The sequence below is a fragment of the Manis javanica genome, chromosome 2 (genome assembly GCF_040802235.1).
Source record: "Manis javanica isolate MJ-LG chromosome 2, MJ_LKY, whole genome shotgun sequence".
NCBI lineage: Eukaryota > Metazoa > Chordata > Mammalia > Pholidota > Manidae > Manis > Manis javanica.
Genome location: NC_133157.1, coordinates 47323329 through 47345508, shown reverse-complemented (window position 1 = coordinate 47345508; position 22180 = coordinate 47323329). Strand labels below are relative to the sequence as shown.

Sequence of the window (22180 nt, the reverse complement as noted above, 5' to 3'; positions counted from 1 at the left end):
ACATATTTTTCACTAGAGCCTCCAGAGGAAACCATGATTTTTAGCCTCGTTAAGATTCATTTGAATTCTAGCCTCTAGAACTCTTAAGAGAATAACCGTGATGTTTTAAGCCACTGAGTTTGTGGTCATTTGTTCTGGCAGCCACAGGAAATGAACACAGCCCCCAAAAGAAACCCCATCTCCATCAGCAGTCACTCACAGTTCTCCTCATCCCATAGTCCCTGGTAACCACTTTGTGTCTCCATGGATTCGCCTGTTCAGGACGCTTCTGTAAATGGAGTCATGCACTGTATGGCCTTTGGTGCCCCGCTTCTTTCACCTCGTGGAATGATTTCAAGGTTCACTGAACTTCACTCCTGCTGATGGCGGAATGATATTCTGTTGTGTGGCTGTAGCACGTCTTGTTAATCTGTTCATCAGCTGATAGACATCTGGGTTGTTTCTACTTTTGGCTATTATGAATAATGCTGCTATTAACATTTGTATACAAGTTTTTACATGGCCATATGTTTTCATTTCTCTTGATACATACTTAGGAATGGAATTTCTGGGTCATATGATAAATCTATTTTTAACTTTTCAGGGAACTGCCAAACTGGTTTTCCAAGTGCTTGCACCATTTTGTATTCTTGCCAGCAATGTATGAGGGTTCCCCTTTTCCATATCCTAACCAACATATGTTATTGTCTATCTTTTTTATTATACTCTTTCTATTGGGTATGAAGTTGTATCTCATTGTGGTTTTAATATGCAGTTTCTTGATGATTTACAGTGTTGAGCATCTTTTCATGTGCTTATTATATTATTATAATAACAGATTATTTAGATTGTATTATTTTCAGTATTTAAAACTGAGATTGAGAGTGTCCCTGAAAGATACCTGTATTACATCAAGGGTCAAAGTTATTGAATTTAAAGGCGTTTTACGCTTTTCTTTTGTTAAGAATAATTGTTCCAAATTTTCTTTCTTTGCCTAATACTTTCCTTCCTATACTTCATGTTTATAACATATATAAGTGTGTGTATATGCTGGTGTGCTAAAATATTTTTTTACCAGTAGAGAGGTATAAACAAGCATGTTTATAGATCATTAGTTTAGAGTATGCTTCTGTGGAACTTAGGCTAAGATGTCTTTCGAAGGTGCTATAGCAAGCCATCATTATGAAGAGGTCTGCTTACATAGACTCTTTTTCTTGGGACGTGTCTCTAAAGGAGCTAAGATATATCATTCACTTAGAGGAATTGTCTTTAAATTTATTTAGGAACACATATTAGGAACACATATCATTATGTAACAACCACAAAAACAAGTATTCCACTTATGAAGTGGCTGTTGTGGTCAAGGTATGACACTAAGTGCTGACATATGCTATTTCATTTTATTCCATTGCTGTGAGTTTGTCCTTATTTTATATGTGAATAAGCTAAGACCCACAGAGGATAAGTAATTTTCCCAAGGGCATGGAGCTAAGAAGAGTTGGAATTTCAATGCAAGGCTAATCCAATGTGTTTTCTTCTGTATCATCTCATATGATGTAATTGGTTTTTTGCTGCTCTTCTCATTCCCACACACTGGTGCACTCTTACCCCAAAGTGTGAGGGGAAGATGTGGCCTTTGGCCACTTCACGAATAATAGAGGCTGAAGAAAAAGGGCTTAAAGATTTAAGGAGCAAGAGAATTTCCATTTAGCTCTGGAAAACTTAAGAACCACTTAGGATTGGTTAGGACTTCAAGTCAGCAGTTGCAGAACAATATTAAACAGGGACCTGATTCTAAGTTACAAATGAAACATATCCATGAGTCACACAAGACAGCCTGCTTTCTGAGCCTACCCCATGAAGGAAAGGATAAATTTGACAATTTTTATTTATATTCATTCAAGTAAAATTTGTGTGCCTGCTGTGTACAGGGCACTCTTAGGTGCTAGAGATAAAATGATGTAAAGGACTGAGCTAGTTCTCACCCTCAGGAAACTTTGATTCTTAGGTGGAGGCCCGGAGCAAATGGGCCTTTAACCATTCATGGTATACCTATTTGCTTGTGATTATTTGTACAGAGCAGGAGTATAAATTGCTTTAGAAGTTTAGTGAATTTAAGGTAATCTAAGTAAAACTAGTTAATCATGCAGTTTATTGAGTGATTTCTGTTTCTCCTCTGTGAAATTTCTTTACCTCTTAAGAGGTTTGGGTCCTTCCCTCTCTGCCCTGTGGCATCCCTCTGTATTTGAGCATGATAACTCACTGTGAAAGTGTTTCCATGTTAGTGGTGCTGTGAGCTCCTGTGGGATATAATAAGCTCTTTTTCATTCATCTGTAGTTCTAGCTCTTAACTAGGTTGCCCTAGTATGAGATTTCAGTGCTAGCTTGTTTATGAGACATCTTGAAAAGAAAGTTATGAATCACATTTTCTATCTCATTTTCTTGAAGAATTTTTACTTTTTAGAATATACATATTGAGTTTTTAATGTATTTTTTAGTGCACAGCACATTTGTTCAAAAATCAGAAAATACAGTTAAGCAAAATGTGAAACAAAAGAATTGTCCATAATGTCACTACCCAGATAACTCTAATATAAGCAATTTGGCAGATATATGTAATTTTGTACCTTTTTCCATAAATATGTATCTATAGATGTTTTTCTAAAATGAGATTGTACTGAGCCTGCTCTCTAGTATAACCTCACTTTTCCTCTTCATGTATTATATACATCTTTTCTTGGCAGTATGTATACACATATTTTTAGTGACTGTATGGTATTTCATTGTACATTGCATGTGTCATATTTGTACCAGTATTTTATTGGTGGGTATTTTGTTTCCAAATTTTTAACTGTCAGCTGCAGCGCTGCAATGATCATCCCTAGAGCTAAACCTTAGCCCCCCTCTCTAATTATTTCTTTAGGGTAATTTTTAGAAATGGAATTGCTAGCCCAAGGGCATATATAACTTCCATTCATGAAGATTTCTCTCTTTTGAACCTCTGCATACATTATATGGGATGCTGCTTTACCTTTACTCTTTTCTATGTAGGATATACATTTTTCATATGTGCCTTCATATTTATTTTTGAAAACACGGTTGACCATTATAACCTAATTCTTTATTCTTTCAGTTCTGTACCACATATGGGCCCTGTGCAAATGCTAGCATAAGCAGGCATTCGTGATGATTTGGTGACAGTTACCTGAGAGTAAAGTATATAATACATTGAAATAAAGGAGAATATACAAGGAAATCATGAATTTTTATTGTTATTTTTGCAATAAAAATTTACATTTACTTTCTTGTAGTACAGGACAGGCAGTTGTGGGTAAGAGTGGTGTAAAGGCCTCAGACAAATTTGCACTCAGGAGGATGCTTCGGCATTACCCTCGGGGACTCCAGTCTGGAATGTGGCTGTTTCTGTCATTGTGTGGGAGCACTCTCTCCGCAGCCACATGTGCCTTGTCTTGGTCTACTCTGTGGCTACACCAGGTTTCTGAGAGTTGAAACTCAAAAGATACTGCAGAGAAATGCTTACCCTTTATTCCTACAAAGAGGTTCTGCCCAGTCTCGCTTCCTTTCCTACCCTGCATGTTAGGCTGCATTAGAGTCAAGGATACTTTTGAATCTCCCTTATTTTCCTTTCTTAAAGCTTAAAACTAGAGCCAACTTAGGTGGAAGCAGCCCACTTGCTGGTTTTCCTCTTTTCCTTTCTTGGGACTTTGTTGGCCTCAGCCCCAAACTTTAGCAGCCAGAAGTCCATTACAAAAGAGTGAAGATAAAGACAGTGAAGGAGAAATGAGAGCTTTTAAAATCTCTTCCACTTGGCCTGGAAGCTCTCAACAAATGATATTATGGGAGTTTTAAGGTAAGTACAGCTGGCACTATTGGATGAATCAGATGCCAAGTGAACACCCTGAGTATCAACACTCATCAGACTCCAAAGAAGATATTGATTAAAGTAGAAACTGGAGTGATGGCCATGGAAGTTGAATTCTGAAGAAGCACAATCAGCCCAGAGAATGCATGATGGTCTCAGGTCTGGTGCATCTTTGGAAAGCTACCCAAGCTAAAGAATTAAAAACAGAATGCAATCTTAATCCTGAAGCCAAGAGAAAACATTTGAATTGAGTGCTTACAACTTGCCAAGTACCATGCTACGTATTTTTACACATATCTTCACAGTTACCTTGTGAGGATGGTATTAAATGTAATGGTTATTTTTAAGTGTCAACTTGAATGGCCTAAGGGATGCCCAGATAGCTTGTAAAATATTATTTCTAGATGTGTCTGACAGTGTTTCTCCCAGAAGATGTTAGCATTTGAATCAGTAGACCAAGAAGAGACCTCTGTCCTCACCAGTGTGGGCAGAAGCATCCAGTCATACAGGGCTGGAATGGAACAAAAAGGTGAAGGAAAGGCGGGCAAATTCCCTTCTTAAGCTGGGACATCTGTCTCCTCCTGCTCATGGGTATCAGAGCTCTTAGTTTGCAGGCATTTGACCTCTGGGACTTAACATCAGTGGCTCCCTGGTTCTCAGGCCCCTTAACTCAGACTTAATTATACCACTGGCTTTCCTGGCTCTCCCACTTGGAGTAAGCAGGCTGTAGAATTTATAAGCCTCCATAACTACGTGAGTCAATTCCTATACTTTCTTCTTATATCTCTCTCTATATATATACTATTGGTTCTGATTCTCTGGAGAATCCTGACTAATACAAACACTACCCTTAATTTGGCAGATGAGGAAACTGAAGGTGATAGAGATAATTAATAGCACAGGCAAAGTTTGAACCTAGAGTTAGTTCTCTGATATCAAAATCTGTTCTCCTGGTGTCAAGTTTAAATCTACACTTTTTTTTATAAGAAGCTTTATTGGGGTAATATTCACATACACTATAATCCACCCATTTAGTTTGCAGTTTGATGGTTTTAGTATATTCACGGAGTTGTACGGCCATCTCCACAATCAAGTTTAGAACATCTTCATCACCCCAGAAAGAAACTTTGCACCACTTAGCCGTCACTCACAGTGCCTCCATCCCTCCCTTGCTCTCAGCCTTATACAACCAATAATCTACTCTATGTCTCTCTAGGTTTGCCTGTCTTCCATTTCATATAAATGGAGTCATACAATATGTGGTATTTTGTGACTGGCTTCCTTCAGATAGCCTAATGTTTTCAAGGTCCATTCGTGTTATAGCATCTTAAATCTAATCTCTTATGCCGCTGGCTATTATTTTCTTTGAAGCTCTCCAGGACCCCTTCAGTCCATCTACTCAGAACTTTTTTAGCTTTATGCAATATTATTTTCCTGGCATTTGTTTATGGATTGGATAGTTATCACCAACCGTATATATTTAGTTGATGCAGCAGGAATTGTTAATTCCTGGCTAACGCTTTGTGGGAGGAAGAGTATCCTGCCTGACAGAGAGCATATGTAAAAAAATCTTTGGAATCATACTAGGTTTTCCATGTATGGTGGAAGACGTTTGGCTCCATTTGTAAAATATGAACAGCTATAGTAAACCTCCAGATTTCCCTGTAAACAATATTAATGTAGGTGGGTGGATAAAAGAAATTTAAATGTCAGTTTTTACCTAAGAATGATCACTTTACTAGATTTTATTTAAAAAATACACTAATTTTGTGTCCTATAAAAATCTTTTTTTAAAATAAATATTTATTTAAGTTGTAGGGAAATGGAAAATCAAATTATAGAAAAATAATTAAGGCCTAAATTTATAAAAAGAATATATATTGCCTTTAAAATATGACTCAGATATTATGTGTATGTAATAGGAAAATCAGAAGTTATTACTGAATAAGATTAAAAATCAACTATAAACCACAAAGACATATAAGAAAAAAGGAGTTATACTATATATAGTCTTTCATAACCTGTTTTTTCAGCTAGTGGTTTATCATGGGTACCAAGTCACATGAAGTTGATATTCTACTTCTGAAGCTAATTGAATGAGCACGGAGCTATATGTAGTTAATGAATTTCCTGTGGTGAAATACTTCAATTGTTTTCTGTTTTGTTAGGATTTTTTTCATGTTATAAATCACACTGTGATAAATATTTTTATTTCTTAATCTTTGCAGTCATCTTCATTATTTAATAGGTTTGCATTTCTGATGCAAATGGCCAAGTTTGAAAGTGTTGGGTAGGGAAGCATTACATTTCTATACTCTAAATTTTTATATTAAACAAGAGCTTTAAACAGTGATTATTTTTTAATTTGGGTGAAAAAATGAACTTTATTACCCGCAAAACCAATGTACTTTCCCCATACCTCCTTATCTTCTCTTAAGGGTAAAAAGCCATGGAAAGCTCTCCTTAAAAGCATCTCCCTTACAGTGTAACACAGAGAAGGCACAGAGTGGATCTGTGGCATCTTGCTGCACTGATGGGATGCATTGGGGTATGGGTGGGGTATTTGTGACTGCATTGGGGTATGGGTGGGGACTTGATAATATGGGTAAATATAGTAACCACATTGTTTTTTCATGTGAAACCTTCATGAGAGTGTGTATCAATAATACATCAATAAAAAATTTTTTAAAAAAAGCATCTCCCTTCTCTCCTGGACTCCAGGGCCCTTGTCCTTTCTTGGCTTCATGACATTTATCTCAGTGCCCTATGTTTCCTCATCTTTTTCGTACTCTTTTCCGTGACAGGTGGACTCTTGAAAATCAACTTTGTCCTCTCAAGAAAGAGAGATTTGCTTTCTTGAAAAGTTCCTTTACCATTGTAGTACTGATATTTTTCTATATTCTCTGATATAATTATTCAATTTGCAATGTAGACCTCTGAGAATAATAAGGAGACATTAACAACTCATTTAGACTTGTGGAGTTCTCGCATATAATTTAAATTGTGGAACTCAGTGTTTGCTTAGGAGTGTTTGGATTTGCTGTCTCTCAGAGACTTGTGTCCAGGGAATTAGCATCTACAATTTGCAGTGAACGTTCAAACCGTAGTGTACCAACTGGAGTACGTGGGAATTTGCTGGCTTTCTAAGAGATAAGTTAACATGGTTACTTACAAGTGACTACATTTCTAGATCTTCAACTTCCTTGTATACCCTGGATTAACTTTTGTCTACCTGAGATCATGCTGTTTCTCCTTTCTCAGCTCTCCTTTCGTAACTGCCCACGGGCTACTGTATAAAAGAAAGACGTATCTCTACTTAGTATAAATATTTCTTAGGTCATTCTCTGAAGTATAAAGCCTCAAGGGCATCAAATAAAGGGACAATTCAAAATATTGATTTTGAGAATGCGTTTTTTTAGTTAAGTCACCATCTTTCTCTTCCACTCAAGCCATGCCGTTTCTAATTTTGATGTTGTTGTTTTCTTTCTTCACTTTGTTGTTTTATGTTTAGTGACTACGTATCAAAATTTGCAACTTATTTATGTTTTAATTAATAGCTGCTTTCATGATACAATGGCAGAGTTGAGTAGCTGTGACAAGCTGTGTGGCCCACAAAAAAACCTAAAATATTTTCTGGCCCTTGACAGAAAAACTATCCAGCCTGGTTCTAGCTGGTGGTGAGCCAATTAGCACCATTTGTTCCTTCATTGATTCAACACATTTATTTTATTTTGAGGGGAGTCCTTTTATATGCCAAGCACTATGCCAGGTACTGCATTTGTGTGGATGGAAAAACCTCTGTTTTTCCTTGTTTGTTTAAACTTTGTTATGGGGAACCATTTTTATTGTGATTCACTGGCTTTCTAGCCCTGAAGGACAAAGTAATTCTAAAGAAGGTCTGCTAAAAAAGTATTTTCTTTTTCTTAGACTTGTAGATTGACTACAGCTTTTACCTTAGAGGAGCTTGTTTGTTTCTTTAGGAAAGGGTCACAGGTATGTTTCTTCATTGTTACTGTGGAGCCATAGATACATCTGCACAAACCATTCAGGCCTGGAAGACTGATGATCTTCACTATTTATCCATGAAGAATTTGTCAGTTCTGTTATCCCATAATCTGTGGAGACATAGAGTAGGTGGAGAAGGATAGGAGAATCATTTTTATTGAACATGTAATCATGTTAAGTTTCAGTAATGTTAACATTGGTTACTTAGAAACGTATTCATGGAACTCCTTTGTAAAGTGAACTAAACTCAATAGGTATTCCTAAAAGCTTCATCTCTGCAGTTTAAAATTGCTCTCTAAAGTGTCTTTAGAGCCTCTGAAGTGATTGCTTAATTCATCAGTTATTTTTGATACATGGCATGTTGATTTTTCAATATGAGGTAGCACTAAACTGTATTTCTAAGTCTCTTTAACAGTGCACTGATAAAGTCCCTTTAGCCCTTTTTAAAATTTAGATGGATGATACTTTATTCTTGTTTCTAGTGGATTCTCAGTTTGCTTTGCTTTTAATTTTATATCTGCTGAGCAACTTTCCAGCAGTTCTGGTTTTTTTGGTTTTAAGCTATTTTGATTTTCTATTTTTCACTGCTACCTTTATTATTTTTTGATTATTTTTTCTATTTTCTTTATTACATTATTCCCTTCTGACCTCCATTTACCTGAACAGGGAAAGGAGCTAATTTGAAAAAAAAAAAAAATTCCCTCTGGTTATATGGGTGAAATAAAGCACTAATCATTTTCTTGTCAAAGGGTATTTCTGACACATTTATACTGTGTGTTTGCTAGTTCATGCCAAAAGAATGTTCAACATGAAATAGATAATTAATCCAGACAGAATCTAGCAAAACTGAAAAGTGAACTTCCCTGCAGGGAGCTCTTTGTGTCATTCTTTCTGTTCCTGCTGAGAACTCAGTGGCATTTTCATTGGAGGGTATTGTCCCCTGGAGGGAGGTGTCTCAGGGAAGCTGCCACTTCTCACCTGGGGGAATGAAAGAGAAACCTCAAATCCTGGCCTCTGATTACTGAGTCCCTTGGGTGGCTTGATAGCCTTAGATCAATCTGTTAATAAATAGCTTTCTTTTTCCTTGTGCCATGTACACAATTCCAAGCCTCTTCTATTCAGATAATAGAATTACAATTACAGTTCTGCACTACAAACTGACAAACAGCCTTTTCAGAAATACAGAATCATGTGAAAGGTCTCTAGTGTGTCTCTTTGGGAAACGGCATAGTGATATTAGGGAGTGTTAATATGAGAGTAGCTTGACCACATCAAATACAAATGTTTTTGATTCACTGAGCCACAGTCTGGGATTTAGACGTGCGCCTTAACATTGTTTGCCATTAACAGGACAGAAGTTGAGTAACTCTAATAGAAGATCATCAGAATTATTCTACATTTTAAGGGACTTTTAAAAAGGCAAGTCGATACTTATTTGTATTATTTTCTACAACATTGCCTTGATAATAAACTAGTCTCAGACATTAAAAGACTGTGAAATTGCTTAAATAAACCTGTGATAGTCATTTTTCTATACCCATAACCTTTAACCCCATATTATTAGGATAAGAAAGAATGTTATTTTCCCCATTGTTCTGCTCCATTGATTATGTCTCCTTAAGCTCCCTCTTATCCCTGTTATTGTATTTTGGTAACAGAAGCATCCTGTTCTATGAATTGTGTGCACTGAATTAGCTTAAGAGGGCTTCACTGCATGATGATGACTTGAGTCCTTTAATTGTGAAGGCAGTTTCTTTTACCTTCATTATGAAAAGGGCAAATAAGGCAGTTTTCATAGCCTAAAGGTTTTTATAAAGCTCTGCTTTTAGAGGAAAGCATTAGGACGAAAGGAGAGTGGGCTGTTCTCAGGAATTTCTAGAAATAGGCTTTAGAAGTAAAATTACAAGATAGCTAGCTATCTGTTCCTCAGTGAAGGAACAAAGTCATTCTTATAGCACAAGAATTAGAAGCAAAGGCTCTGATTCTTTAGGATACATTATTTTTCCATTGGTTGTAACAACAATAACCATCTTTTACAGTGTATAAACCACATTTGCATACAACTGTCTCAGTATTACCTTTACCATTAACCTGTGCTATACATAGTGTAGGTGTTACTAGTATTATTTCTGTTTTGAAGGAGATTAGTGACTTTGCCATAGTCACACAGCTACCAAATGAGAGAGCCTGGGTTTCTGACTCCAATCACATGCTCTTTCCAGTGTACCACACTGCAGAGGGGCCTCGTAAACTGTGCTGTGTTGGTGAGATTTTTGTGGAAAAATAACATGGGAAGAAAAGTATCGTTCTCCCCAGGAAATAAAAATGGCAACAAAAATACAAAACATAAGCACTTAGAATGAGTTGAATTCTCCATGATCTCAGAGACAAACTAAGCAAATACATCTTTGTGATGTACACATAAATATTCTTATGCTATGTGTGCATAATAACTAGGTATTGTTCCTTCTATTTCATTTATTCTTGCTTGTTTTGCACTTACTGTTGAAATGGTAGGTTTACTACTGTGAGCTGATAGTTTCCTCAGCACTTTTAAGATCTTACTGCATGGCCTTTTGGTCTTATTAATTATGAAAAGGCAATTGTTATTGTTAAATTGTTCCTTTATGGGTAGTCTGTATTGTTTCCTGTTTTGCTCTGAAGATTGTCCATTTGCCTTTGGTATTAAATAGTCCTATTATAGTGTGTATAAATGTAAACATGTTTTTATTTATCTTGCTAGGGCTTAGAGAAGTAATATCTTTCATTGATTCTGGAAATTTTCAGTCATGTCTTTAGTGCTTTTTTCTATTCCTATTTTTTAATGTTTTATTGTAAAAGAACTTCAAACATACAGAAAAGTTTCCAAAAAATAGTACAGAGAGGGAATATTATATACACAGAATGGAATATTTGGCAATAAAAAGAAATAAACACTGCTCTGACATCAATGAACCTTACAAGCAAAATGCTAACTGAAAGAAGCTAATAATAAAAGACTGCTCATTGTATGATTCCATTTATGGAAAACTCCCAGAAACAAATTTTTAGAGACAGAAAGTAGATTCATGGTTGCATAGGATTGGAAAGGCTAAGGACAAATAAGGAGTGATGCACGATTATGGTGTTTCTTTTTGGGTGGTGTTTGCACAACTTTGTGAGTATACTGAAAACCATTGAATTGTATACTTTAAGTAGGTGAATTGTATGGTATGTCTCAAAAAAGCTGTTATTAAAAAAAAAAGTACAGAGAGTTCTTGTATATTTTCACCCTGCTGTCCCTAACGTTAACATGACTATAGCACAGTTGTCAAAACTAGGACATTAACATTGGTGCAATGCTCTTAACTAGACAATAGACTTCATTGAGATTTCACCAGTTTTCTCACCAATATCATTTTTCTGCTCCAGGATCCAAGCCAGGATGACACAGTGCTTTTAGTTGTCATGTGTCCTAACTCTTCCAATTGTACCAGCTCCTCAGTCCTCAGCTTTCATGATTATGACACTTTTGAAAAGTTCTGCTTATTATCTTATAAAATACCCTTCACTTTGAGCATGTATGATGTTTCCTCATGATTAGATTGACTACAGAAGTAATGTGTCTTTCTCAGTGTATCATATCAGGGGTACATGATGCTGATGTGTTTTATTACTGGTCACAACCTTGATCACTTCATGATGTTAACCTTAGTCACTTGGTTAAGGTGGTGAATACTAGGTTTCTCCACAGCAAAGTTACTCTTTTTTATTTTGTGATTAATACATTTCTTGGAGGAGAGATGCTATGAGACTATTCAGTTACCCTGTTTATCTTCAAACTTGCCCACTAATTTTAACATCCATCAGCAGATTTTTGCCTGTGACAGTTATTCCTGTTAAGTTTATCTAATGGTGAGTTTTTGTTTCTTTCATTGCTTCTACATTTATTAATTGGAATTATTCTGTAAGGAAGGGCCATTACTTATTTATTTACCTATTTAATTATTTGTACCAGTGTGGACTCGTGCATATTTGGTCACTGGCAACTCTTTCAGATTGGCTCCTATGCCCTTTCAACAAGTCTGCATCCTTTTTTGAACACCTCCTTACTTTTTGGCACTGTAAGATGCTCCAGACTTAAGTCATATTTTCCCTATCCCAGTCCTAGAATCAACCATTTTCCAAGGGTCATTCTAAAATTAAATTCCTTTAGGAAGTCTTCGTAAACATAAGAAAACTACCTCAGTCAATGCTACCCAACTTTGAACTTTATTTTACATTTTTGTAACTCTCATCTTTCTGATCTGTACTGAGGATGACTTCCTGTCATGGTTAATAACTTCCTCTCTGGGTTGGATTAATCATTTCAGTGACTATATTTTTCATTTCTAGAGATGCTATTTGGTTCTTTCCCAAATTTGTCTCTTCTTTTCAACCATGCCATATTCTTTTACTGGGAATCAAATGCCTTGTCTTATATATTTAATTCATTTAAATACTTTTGTATTACTTTCTTCTCGTTCTGTTGTCTGAAGGTCTTGGATGTCTGGTTTGCTATTTTTTGTTTTTGCTGATTGTCACATATATTGGACTGTATCAGATATTTTCAAGTTTTTTTCTTATGGACTCATTTTTAGAGGGCTCATTTTATCTTTCTTTGTGAATCATTCAGGTTATGTGTTATGGAAATATCCTTTGAGAGTGGTCCAGGTACCCCCATGTTTTATATTATTTTCTCAGCTCAGTGGTTTCTAGTCCAATCATTGCACTAAGGGTGCAGCCCTTCAAGGGTGCCGGTTTGTTGTGGGAGTCTCAGTTCCAACTCCCTGCCTTCTAAAGGCAGTATCTCCTTTTTCCATATTGGCATTCAAATACAGGCTATTAGGTAATACAAGTTCTTTATAATACCTCAATGTTTTTTTCTGACAATGGGAACTGACTGCTCCCACACTCCTTTTTTCCCTTTTCGGCTCAGTTGTATATAGTAGAATCTTCTTCTTTATTAGCCATTTCAGGTGTGGCCTATCATATTGCTAGAGCCAGAAGTCAATCTGTTTGGATTGATAAGTCATTAGGTAATGAACAGTAGAGATGAAACAAATCATTAAAGCCCAGAACCTGACCAATCTGATATAATTTGACAGATTGCACAGGTCAAAGGACTAGTGAACTAGATTACAAGGCTCCAGGAGATCAACATAACATGATGATAATAGGCTGAATTCAGTGAGCCCTCAGGACCAGAAGATCTCTAAGATCTAGTTAATACTAGTGCAGGGTTGGGAAGGTCAGAGAAAGCAACCTTCTCCTTCTTTACTAAATACCTCCCTGCTCCTTTTTATACATGGACAAGCGTGGGTTTACAAATATCCTGCAGGATACCTTGCTTACATTTAAGGTCACAACTGATGTCTGAGATTCTGGAATATTTTTTCATAGTTTACATATAGACAACCATTTCAGACATTAGTTTTCAAACTCTCCAGGAGGAAGTCTATTTAAAAACTTTTTTAAACCCATGAAAATAGTTGGAGGATGTAGCCTTACTCCCAACCCACCACCCATGGAAAGGTCAAGGAAGGTCCTTTTTGTACTTAGGTAATTGGTGGCCAGAAATCTTTTTATTGATCTGTAAAGTGCATCAGACCATCTGTGAGACTGTACTTCTGCATAGTATTGGCCTATAGAAATATTTGGATAACAGAGCTGTTGTTATTGACCAACCTCACATCTGTTATTCTTCTTTTCTCTTGCCTGCAGGATATTTCTTTCTGGATGCCTTTCTGTCAACTCAAACATCTCTCAAATGGAATTCATTGTCTCCATCCCCCGTCCCCTGCTAATGTGCTCCTCCCAGTTTCCCCTCCTTTTTTTATGTTGCTTTTTATTCATCCAGGTCTCTAGACCCAAAACATCTCTCTTTCCAATTCATTCTCCAAGTTCTTTAAATTCTTTATTCCCTATCTCAGACTTACCATACCCCAGATTCCAGTACCATCAGTAGTTGATGAGTACTGATAATCTGTTATATACTTATTACCATGCTAGTTGAGGGGGGAATGACAACTCTAAGACATGGTCATTGTCTTTAAAGAACTTAATCTCTAGTTGAGAAGACAATTTACATTCATGAAAATAGTGAACAATACCAGACAGTATATAATTAAATGCTAAATTTGATGATAGAGAGTTTTAAGTGTTACAAGTTGGAGAAAAGAAAGGGATAAAATGAGGGCTTGAATTATAAGAGAAAACTTAATTGTAGAATTGGGATTTGAACTGGGTCTTGGAACAAATAGATTGGAATTTGATGGGCATTTAAAGTGACAAAACATGGACAATTAGTGAGTTTATTAAAAATAAGATTTTTTGAAAAGTTGAGGTTCTTTGTAAGCATTAGAAATAGGAGAGGCTATAAGACTACCAGAAGAATCTTTCAAAAGTAGTGTTTTAATTTTGTTTGTTCCCCAACTCAGATTATCTCCAGCAGCTTCCCTTTCTTTTTGATTTTGGTCCAAACTGCTTTAGTGTTGTAGGTATTCTCTGATCCACCAGCCTTCTTTACCAGACTATGCTTTTTGTGTCTACAACATGCTTTATTTGTATTTTTACTTACGCTTTCCCTTTAGACTTACTTGTGCAGTGTCTACCTGATTTCTTCTTCAAGTCCCATCTCAGGACTTACAGCCTCTGGCTCCTCTCTGATGACTCCCGCACTGACATAGCTTTCCTCCCTGGATCCTCCTGAAACTATTTTTTGATAAAAATAGAGCAAAATCTAATCATATGCCTTTTGTTTTCTGGTAATTGAGAAAATTTCTACTTACATTTCTCTTCCTTTTCAATAAGGTGCTAGAATTCTTTGAAGGTATAGATTATGTTTTATATTTTATTTTATGTTTATATATATTTATTGGTTCTCTTAGTACCATATACTACTAAGGGTATCTACTCGAGAGCTTTTAAGAGATTTTTTTTCAAATACCCATGATTTGTAATATTAGAGCTACTTTGTATTAATATGCCTTTTGTCATGCCCTGCACATAGTATTGCCCTTAGTAAATGTTAATGGAATCCAAATTTATAGTGGGTCTCGAGTCCTTTCTGCTGTCTTCTCCTTTGAGCCTTTCTTTAATCTGTGTCCTTAAGTATATATTATTCATTTGTCTTTGACATCTTTTCACTTACTACCTCATGTAGTTTTTCCTAAATAATTTCCATTTGCAGATGGAGATAAATTGTGTGTGTTAATCGAAGCTTAAGAGATGGGAGTATTTTAAAGGGATTAATCCTTGTTAAATCCCATCTGACTGATCTGTGTTGGCACTCTTCCTTCCTGAGTTTTAAAATTTTAATAAAATATCTACAAGTGAAATCATCTGTCGTAATTGTAATTGAACTTAAGACATTTGAATTCCATAAAACCAGATATTGATGTAAACTAAGAATACTTGGTTTATGGAAATTAGGTCAAGTTAAAACTAGCATTTTTGTTGGTCTTTATTTCCATTTTATCATTTAACAGCCTCTTAAAAAATCTGAAGTGGCTTTTAAAACAAAGTCTTAAATTATGATTTTAAATACTATGGTTATTCTCCTTCCTCTTTTAAAAGTTGCAAGGTGATTTGAAAGCATTTGATTTATAACTCCCAATTTTCTGACTGGTGGTGTAGTTTGGGCAGGGCTGAAAAACTACAAAAACTGTAGATACTTTAGAAATGTCCTAGCATTATCTCTGTTTCAGAAAATGGTTCTTTAACAATGTATGTGGCTAATCTGCAGTTAATTTTGTGTGTATGTATGTATGTGAGAGACAGAGAGAGATAGAAGGGAGAGTTTTATTACTTTGGTGAACCAAAGTAAAGTAGTAAAAAAGCAATCTTGTGAAGCAGGCTGGATCTTCTTCAGCAACAGTTTTTATATTGGTTTAAATAATTTCATTTGAGGGGGTGATGTTCATGTTCTAGGAATGTTCTTTTTTTTTCCTTAAGTTTCCTCATAATAACAGATCAGACTGTTCACTAATGGCTTCATATGAGTTGGGATTTTGTTGATTGGCTTTTTTTATTTGCTTCACAGGTTGTTTGCATTCGCTCTACTTGGAATGCTCTCTCCCCAAAGTTGAGTTGTGACACAAGACCTCTCATTGTGAAGACCCTCAGTGAACTGTTTTCTCTGGTTCCTTCCTTAACAGTCAATACAGCTGAATATGAGGTATCCATTTGGTGCTCAATAAATTGTCTGTTTCTATATTGGAAAGACTTGTACTTTGTAATAACTTCAGGAAAAAAAATATTTGTGGTCTTTTGTTTCCCGAAAATCCTATAGCACCTTTTTATTCTGAGAACATGAATATCTTTAATAAACTCTAGAGAATAGGAAGCTATCTACCCCTATCAATTCTGTGTCTTTAAGACTTACTTACATAGATGGTACCAAATTTTTATTAGAGTATAGTCAAGATTTTTAAAAGTCTATGTGTTAAAAATAGTGTTACTAAAATAACGATTCATGAGGTCAACAGTTTAAATTCATTTTCTTGATGTTTTAAATTCTAAAAAAATGTTTCAAAGACTTCAATAAGGCAAGGAAGACTTTCCTAGTAGCACAGATTGTCTAGCATGACCATAAAGATTTCATTTTTACATGTTAGTTCACATTTTCTTTGTACATCTGTATTCTTCATCTGTGCTCTTCAAGGAGGATTGTGAAATCAAAATGTGTTAGGGGAGAAGAAATTAATTTTATGAACTACTCAGTGTTTACCATTGTAATGAATTGAAACACATGGTGGAGGATGCTTTGCTATAAGATTCATACATTTCTGCTTAATATTTTCTTTATTTTCTCTTTGAAATGAGAGCATGAAGAATTCACTTATGTCTCCACTTTAGTAGCCATTTTTCTGTTCATGCTTACCATTTTTATTTTTTCCTGTTCCATCAAAAAGCCGCGATTGATTTTCACTTGATGTCTTCCTGCACTTTTAGTTTGATTTAGTGCTTCAAAGACTTTGATAACCTACCCCTCCATAAGATTCCTGTAATAGTCCCTTACATGTTTTAGATCACGTGATAGGACAGGATTATAGGATAATTCTTCTAGTCATTCTAAATGCTTCACAGTGAATAAAATCAAATTTGTCCTTACCGAGGATACAGTACCTAACATAGTGCCTGACACGTAATGTGTATTCAGTAAGTAGTAACTGAATGAATGATTGAGCCAATACAGGATATTGTCAGTTAATTTTCACATTTGGATTTTCTTTTAGGGTATTAAAAAAGAATCCATTGGAAACTCATAGAGCATATAGTCCACCAACAGTCTTTTTTATGCTGCTGTTTACTGGTACATACCCTTATATTGTTAGAAAGTCTGCCAGGCCACTGATAAGGAACTAAACCTAAAAACCAATGTAAGGATATGTTATGTATATTTATTTTTTATCTTCAAGGACTAAACTCACCTACTTTTTTTTTAATTAAGGCATTATTGATATACACTCTTATGAAGGTTTCACATGAGAAAACTAATGTAGTTATTACTACATTTAACCATATTATTGCATCCCCCCCATACCCCATTACAGTCACTGCCCATCAGTGTAGTAAGATGCCACAGAGTCACTATTTGCCTTCTCAGTGCTACACTGTCTTCCCATGATACCCCCACACCATGTGTGCAAATTATAATAACCTCAATCCCCTTGTCCCTTCCTCCCCGCCAGCCCTCCCCCACTGCTCCCCTTTGGAGTCTGTGAATCTGTTGCTGTTTTGTTCCTTCAGTTTTGCTTTGTTGTTATATTCCACAAATGAGGAAAATCATTTGATTTGGTACTTGTCTTTCTCTGCCTGGCTTATTTCACTGAGCATAATATCCTCCAGCTCCATCCACGTTGTTGCAAATGATAGGATTTTTGTTTCTTTCTTATGGGTGAATAGTATTCCATTGTGTATATGTACCACATCTTCTTTATCCATTCATCTACTGATGGACACTTAGGTTGCTTCCATATCTTGGCTATTGTAAATAGTGCTGCGATAAACATAAGTGTGCATATGTCTTTTTGAATCTGAGAAATTACATTCTTTGGGTAAATTTCTAGGAGTGAAATTCCCAGGTCAAATGGTTTTTCTATTTTTAGTTTTCTGAGGAACTGCCATATTACTTTCCACAATGGTTGAACTAGCTTACATACCCACCAGCAATGTAGGAGGGTTCCTCTTTCTCTACATCCACACCAGCATTTGTTGTTCTTAGTCTTTTTGATACTGGCCATCCTAACTGGTGTGAGGTGATATTTCACTGTGGTTTTTATTTGCATTTCCCTGATAATTAGTGATGTGGAGCATCTTTTCATGTGCCTATTGGCCATTTGAATTTATTCCATGGAGAATTTTCTGTTCATATCATCTGCCCATTTTTTAATCAGATTACTTGCTTTTTGGTTGTTGAGTTGTGTGAGTTCTTTATATATTTTGTATGTTAACCCCTTGTTGGATGTGTTGTTTACAAATATATTCTCTCTCATACTGTAGGACACGTTTTTGTTCTATTGATGGTGTCCTTTGCTGTAGAGAAGCTTTTTACTTTGATGTAATCGCACTTCTTCATTTTTGCTTTTGTTTCCTTTGCTTGAGGAGATGCGTTCAGGAAAAAGTTGCTCATGTTTATATTCAGGAGATTTTTACCTGTGTTGTCTTCCAAGAATTTTATGGTTTCATGACTTACATCCAAGTCTTTGATACACTTCGAGTTTACTTTTGTGTATGGTGATAGACAATAATCCAGTTCCATTCTCTTGCATGTAGCTGTCTGGATTTGCCAAGACCAGCTGTTGAAGAGGCTGTCATTTCCCCATTGTATATATATCCATGGCTCCTTTTTCATATATTAATTGACCATGTATGCTTGGGTTTATATCTGGGCTCTCTAGTGTGTTCCATTGGTTTATGGGTCTGTTCTTGTGCCAGTACCAAATTGTCTTGATTACTCTGCTTTTGTAGTAGAGCTTGAAGTTGGGGAGCATAATTCTCCCAGCTTTATTCTTCCTTCTCAGGATTTCTTTGGCTATTTGGGGTCTTTTGTGGTTCCATATGCATTTTAGAATTATTTTCTCTAATGTGTTGAAGAATGCTATTGATATTTTGATAGGGATTGCACTGAATCTGTAGATTGCTGTAGGCAGGATGGCCATTTTGACAATATTAATTCTTCCTATCCATAAGCATGGGATGTGTTTCCATTAATTGGTTTCTTCTTTAATTTCTCTCATGAGTGTCTTGCAGTTTTCTCTCATGAGTGTCTCCTTGGTTAGGTTTATTTCTAGGTATTTTATTCTTTTTGATGCAATTGTGAATGGAATTATTTTCCTGATTTCTCTTTCTGCTAGTTCATCATTAGTGTATAGGAATGCAACAGACTTCTGTGTATTAATTTTATATCGCAACTTTGCTGAATTCAGATACTAGAACTAGTAGTTTTGGAGTAAATTCTTTATAGGGTTTTTAATGTACAATCATGTCATCTACAAACAGTGACAGTTTAACTTCTTCTTTACCAATCTGCATACCTTTTATGTCTTTGTGTTGTCTTATTGCTGTGGCGAGGACCTCCAAACTATGTTGAATAAAAGTGAAGACAGTGGGCATCCTTGTCTTGTTCCCAATCTTAAAAGAAAAGCTTTCAGCTTCTCACTTTTAAGTATGTCATTGGCTGTGGGTTTGTCATATATGGCCTTTATTATGTTGAGGTACTTGTCCTCTATACCCATTTTGTTGAGTTTTTATCATGAATGGGTGTTGAATTTTCTCAAATAGTTTTCGGTATCTATGGAGATGATCATGTGGTTTTTGTCCTTTTTGTTGATGTGGTGGATGATGTTGACGGATATTCAAATGTTGTACCATCCTTGCATCCCTGAAATAAATTATACTTGATCATGATGGATGATCTTTTTGTTGTATTTTTGAATTCGGTTTGCTAATATTTTGTTGAGTATTTTTGCATCTATGTTCATCAGGGATATTGGTCTGTAATTTGCTTTTTTTGGGGTGTCTGCCTGGTTTTGTTATTAGGGTGATGCTAGCCTCATAGAATGAATTTGGGAGTATTCCCTCCTCTTCTACTTTTTGTAAAGCTTTAAGGAGAATGGATATTAGGTCTTCACTAAATGATTGATAAAATTTCATTACTATAGACCGGATGAAGCCATCTGGTCTAGGAGTTTTGTTCTTAGTTTTTTGATTACCAGTTTGATTTCGTTGCTAGTAATTGGTCTGTTGAGATTTTCTGTTTCTTTCTTGGTCAACCTTGGAAGGTCATTTTTTTCTAGAAAGTTGTCTATTTCTTCTAGGTTATCCAGTTTGTAAACATGTAATTTTTCATAGTATTCTCTAATAATTCTTTGTATTTCTGTGGTGTCCGTAGTGATTTTTCCTTTCTCATTTTTGTTCATGTGTGTAGATTCTCTTTTTTCTTGATAAGTCTGGCTAGGGGTTTATCTATTATGTTTATTTTCTCAAAGAACCAGCTCCTGCTTTCATTTATTCTTTCTATTGTTTTATTCTTCTAGATTTTTTTTTCTGCTATTATCTTTATTATGTCCCTTCTTCTACTGACTTTGGGCCTAATTTCTTCTTCTTTTTCTATTTTCATTAATTGTGAGTTTAGACTGTTCATCTCAGATTGCTTTCTTTCCTGATGTAGGCATGTACTGTAATATACTTCCCTCTTAGCACAGCCTTCGCCGCATCCCATAGATTTTGTGGTGGTGGATTATTGTTGTCATTTGTCTCCATATATTGCTTGATCTCTGCTTTTGTTTAGTCATTGATCCATTGGTTATTTAGGAGCATGCTGTTAAGCCTGTGTTTGTGGGCTTTTTTGTTTTCTTTGCGTAATTTATTTCTACTTTCGTACCTTTGTGATCTGAGAAGCTGGTTGTTACAATTTCAATCTTTTTGAATTTACTGAGGCTCTTTTTGTTGCCTAGTATATGATCTATTCTTGAAAATGATCTTCTTGAAGAATGTGTATCCTGCTGCTTTTGGGTGGAGAGTTCTATAGATGTGTGTTATGTCAATCAGTTCTAATGTGTTCAATGCCTCTGTCTCCTTTCTTGTTTTCTGTCTGGTTGATCTGTCCTTCGGAGTGAGTGGAGTGTTGAAGTCTCTTAGAATGAATGCATTGCATTTTATTTCCCCTTTTAATTCTGTTAGTATTTGTTTCACATATGTAGGTGCTCCTGTGTTGGGTGCATAGATATTTATAATGGTTATATCCTCTTGTTATATTAACCCTTTTATCATTATTTAATGTTCTTCTTTGTCTCTTGTGACTTTCTTTGTTTTAAAGTCTGTTTTGTCTGATACGAGTACTGGAACTCCTACTTTTTTCTCCCTATTAATTGCATGAAATATTTTTTTCCATCCCTTCACTTTTCATCTGTATATGTCTTAGGGTTTGAAGTGAGTCTCTTGTAGGCAGCATATAGTTGGGTCTTGTTTTTTCATCCGTTCAGTGACTCTATGTCTTTTGATTGGTGCATTCAGATAATTTCCATTTAGGGTGATTATCAATAGGTATGTACTTATTGCCATTGCAGGCTTTAGATTTGTGGTTACTAAAGGTTTAAGGGTAATTTCATTACTATCTAAGAATCTTATTCAACTCACTTAGTATATCATAATTGGTTCTTTTTTTTTTTCCTCCTCCATTCTTTATATATTAGGTATCATTTTCTTAGGAACACTTCCATCTATAGCAGTCCCTCCAAAATACACTGTAGGGACAATTTGTGGGAGGTAAGTTCTCTCAGCTTTTGCTTATCTGGAAATTGTTTAAACCCTCCTTCAAATTTAATTGATAATCTTGCCGAGTAGAGTATTTTTTGTTTGAGATCATTCTGCTTCGTTACATTAAATACATCATGCCACTCCCTTCTGGGCTGTAAGGTTTCTGCTGAGAAGTTTGATGATAGCCTGATGGGTTTTCCTTTGTATGTGATCTTTTTTCTTTCTCTGGCTGCTTTTAATAGCCTGTCCTTATCCTTGATCTTTGCCACTTTAATTACTGTATGTTTTGTTGTTTTCTTCCTTGGGTCCCTTGTGTTGGGAGATCTGTGCACCTCCATGGCTTGAGAGATTATTTCCTTCCCCAGATTGGGGAAGTTTTCACCAATTACTCCCTCAAAGGCACTTTCTATCCTTTTTTCTCTCTCTTCTTCTTCTGCTACCTGTATAATACAAATATTGTTCCATTTGGATTGGTCACACAGTTCTCTCAGTATTCTTTCATTCCTAGAGATCCTTTTTTCTCTATGTGCC

The 22180-nt window shown here is 35.7% G+C and overlaps 1 protein-coding gene across 7 annotated transcripts in view; it reads left to right on the top strand.

Annotated features, from left to right (window-relative positions):
- Positions 1 to 22180, top strand: part of FOCAD (focadhesin) — a 347741-nt gene that overhangs the window by 220199 nt on the left and 105362 nt on the right. For 6 of the 7 annotated variants that reach the window (XR_012127690.1, XR_012127692.1, XR_012127691.1 and 3 more), the window contains one exon: positions 15930 to 16064. The exons of the other annotated variant lie outside the window; for it this stretch is intronic. Coding sequence is in view for 3 of the 6 variants with exons in the window: in XM_073228431.1 (XP_073084532.1) it covers positions 15930 to 16064 (135 nt within the window). In the remaining 3 variants the exon portion in view is untranslated. The remainder of the gene's footprint in view (positions 1 to 15929; positions 16065 to 22180) is intronic. 7 annotated transcript variants of the gene reach the window in all.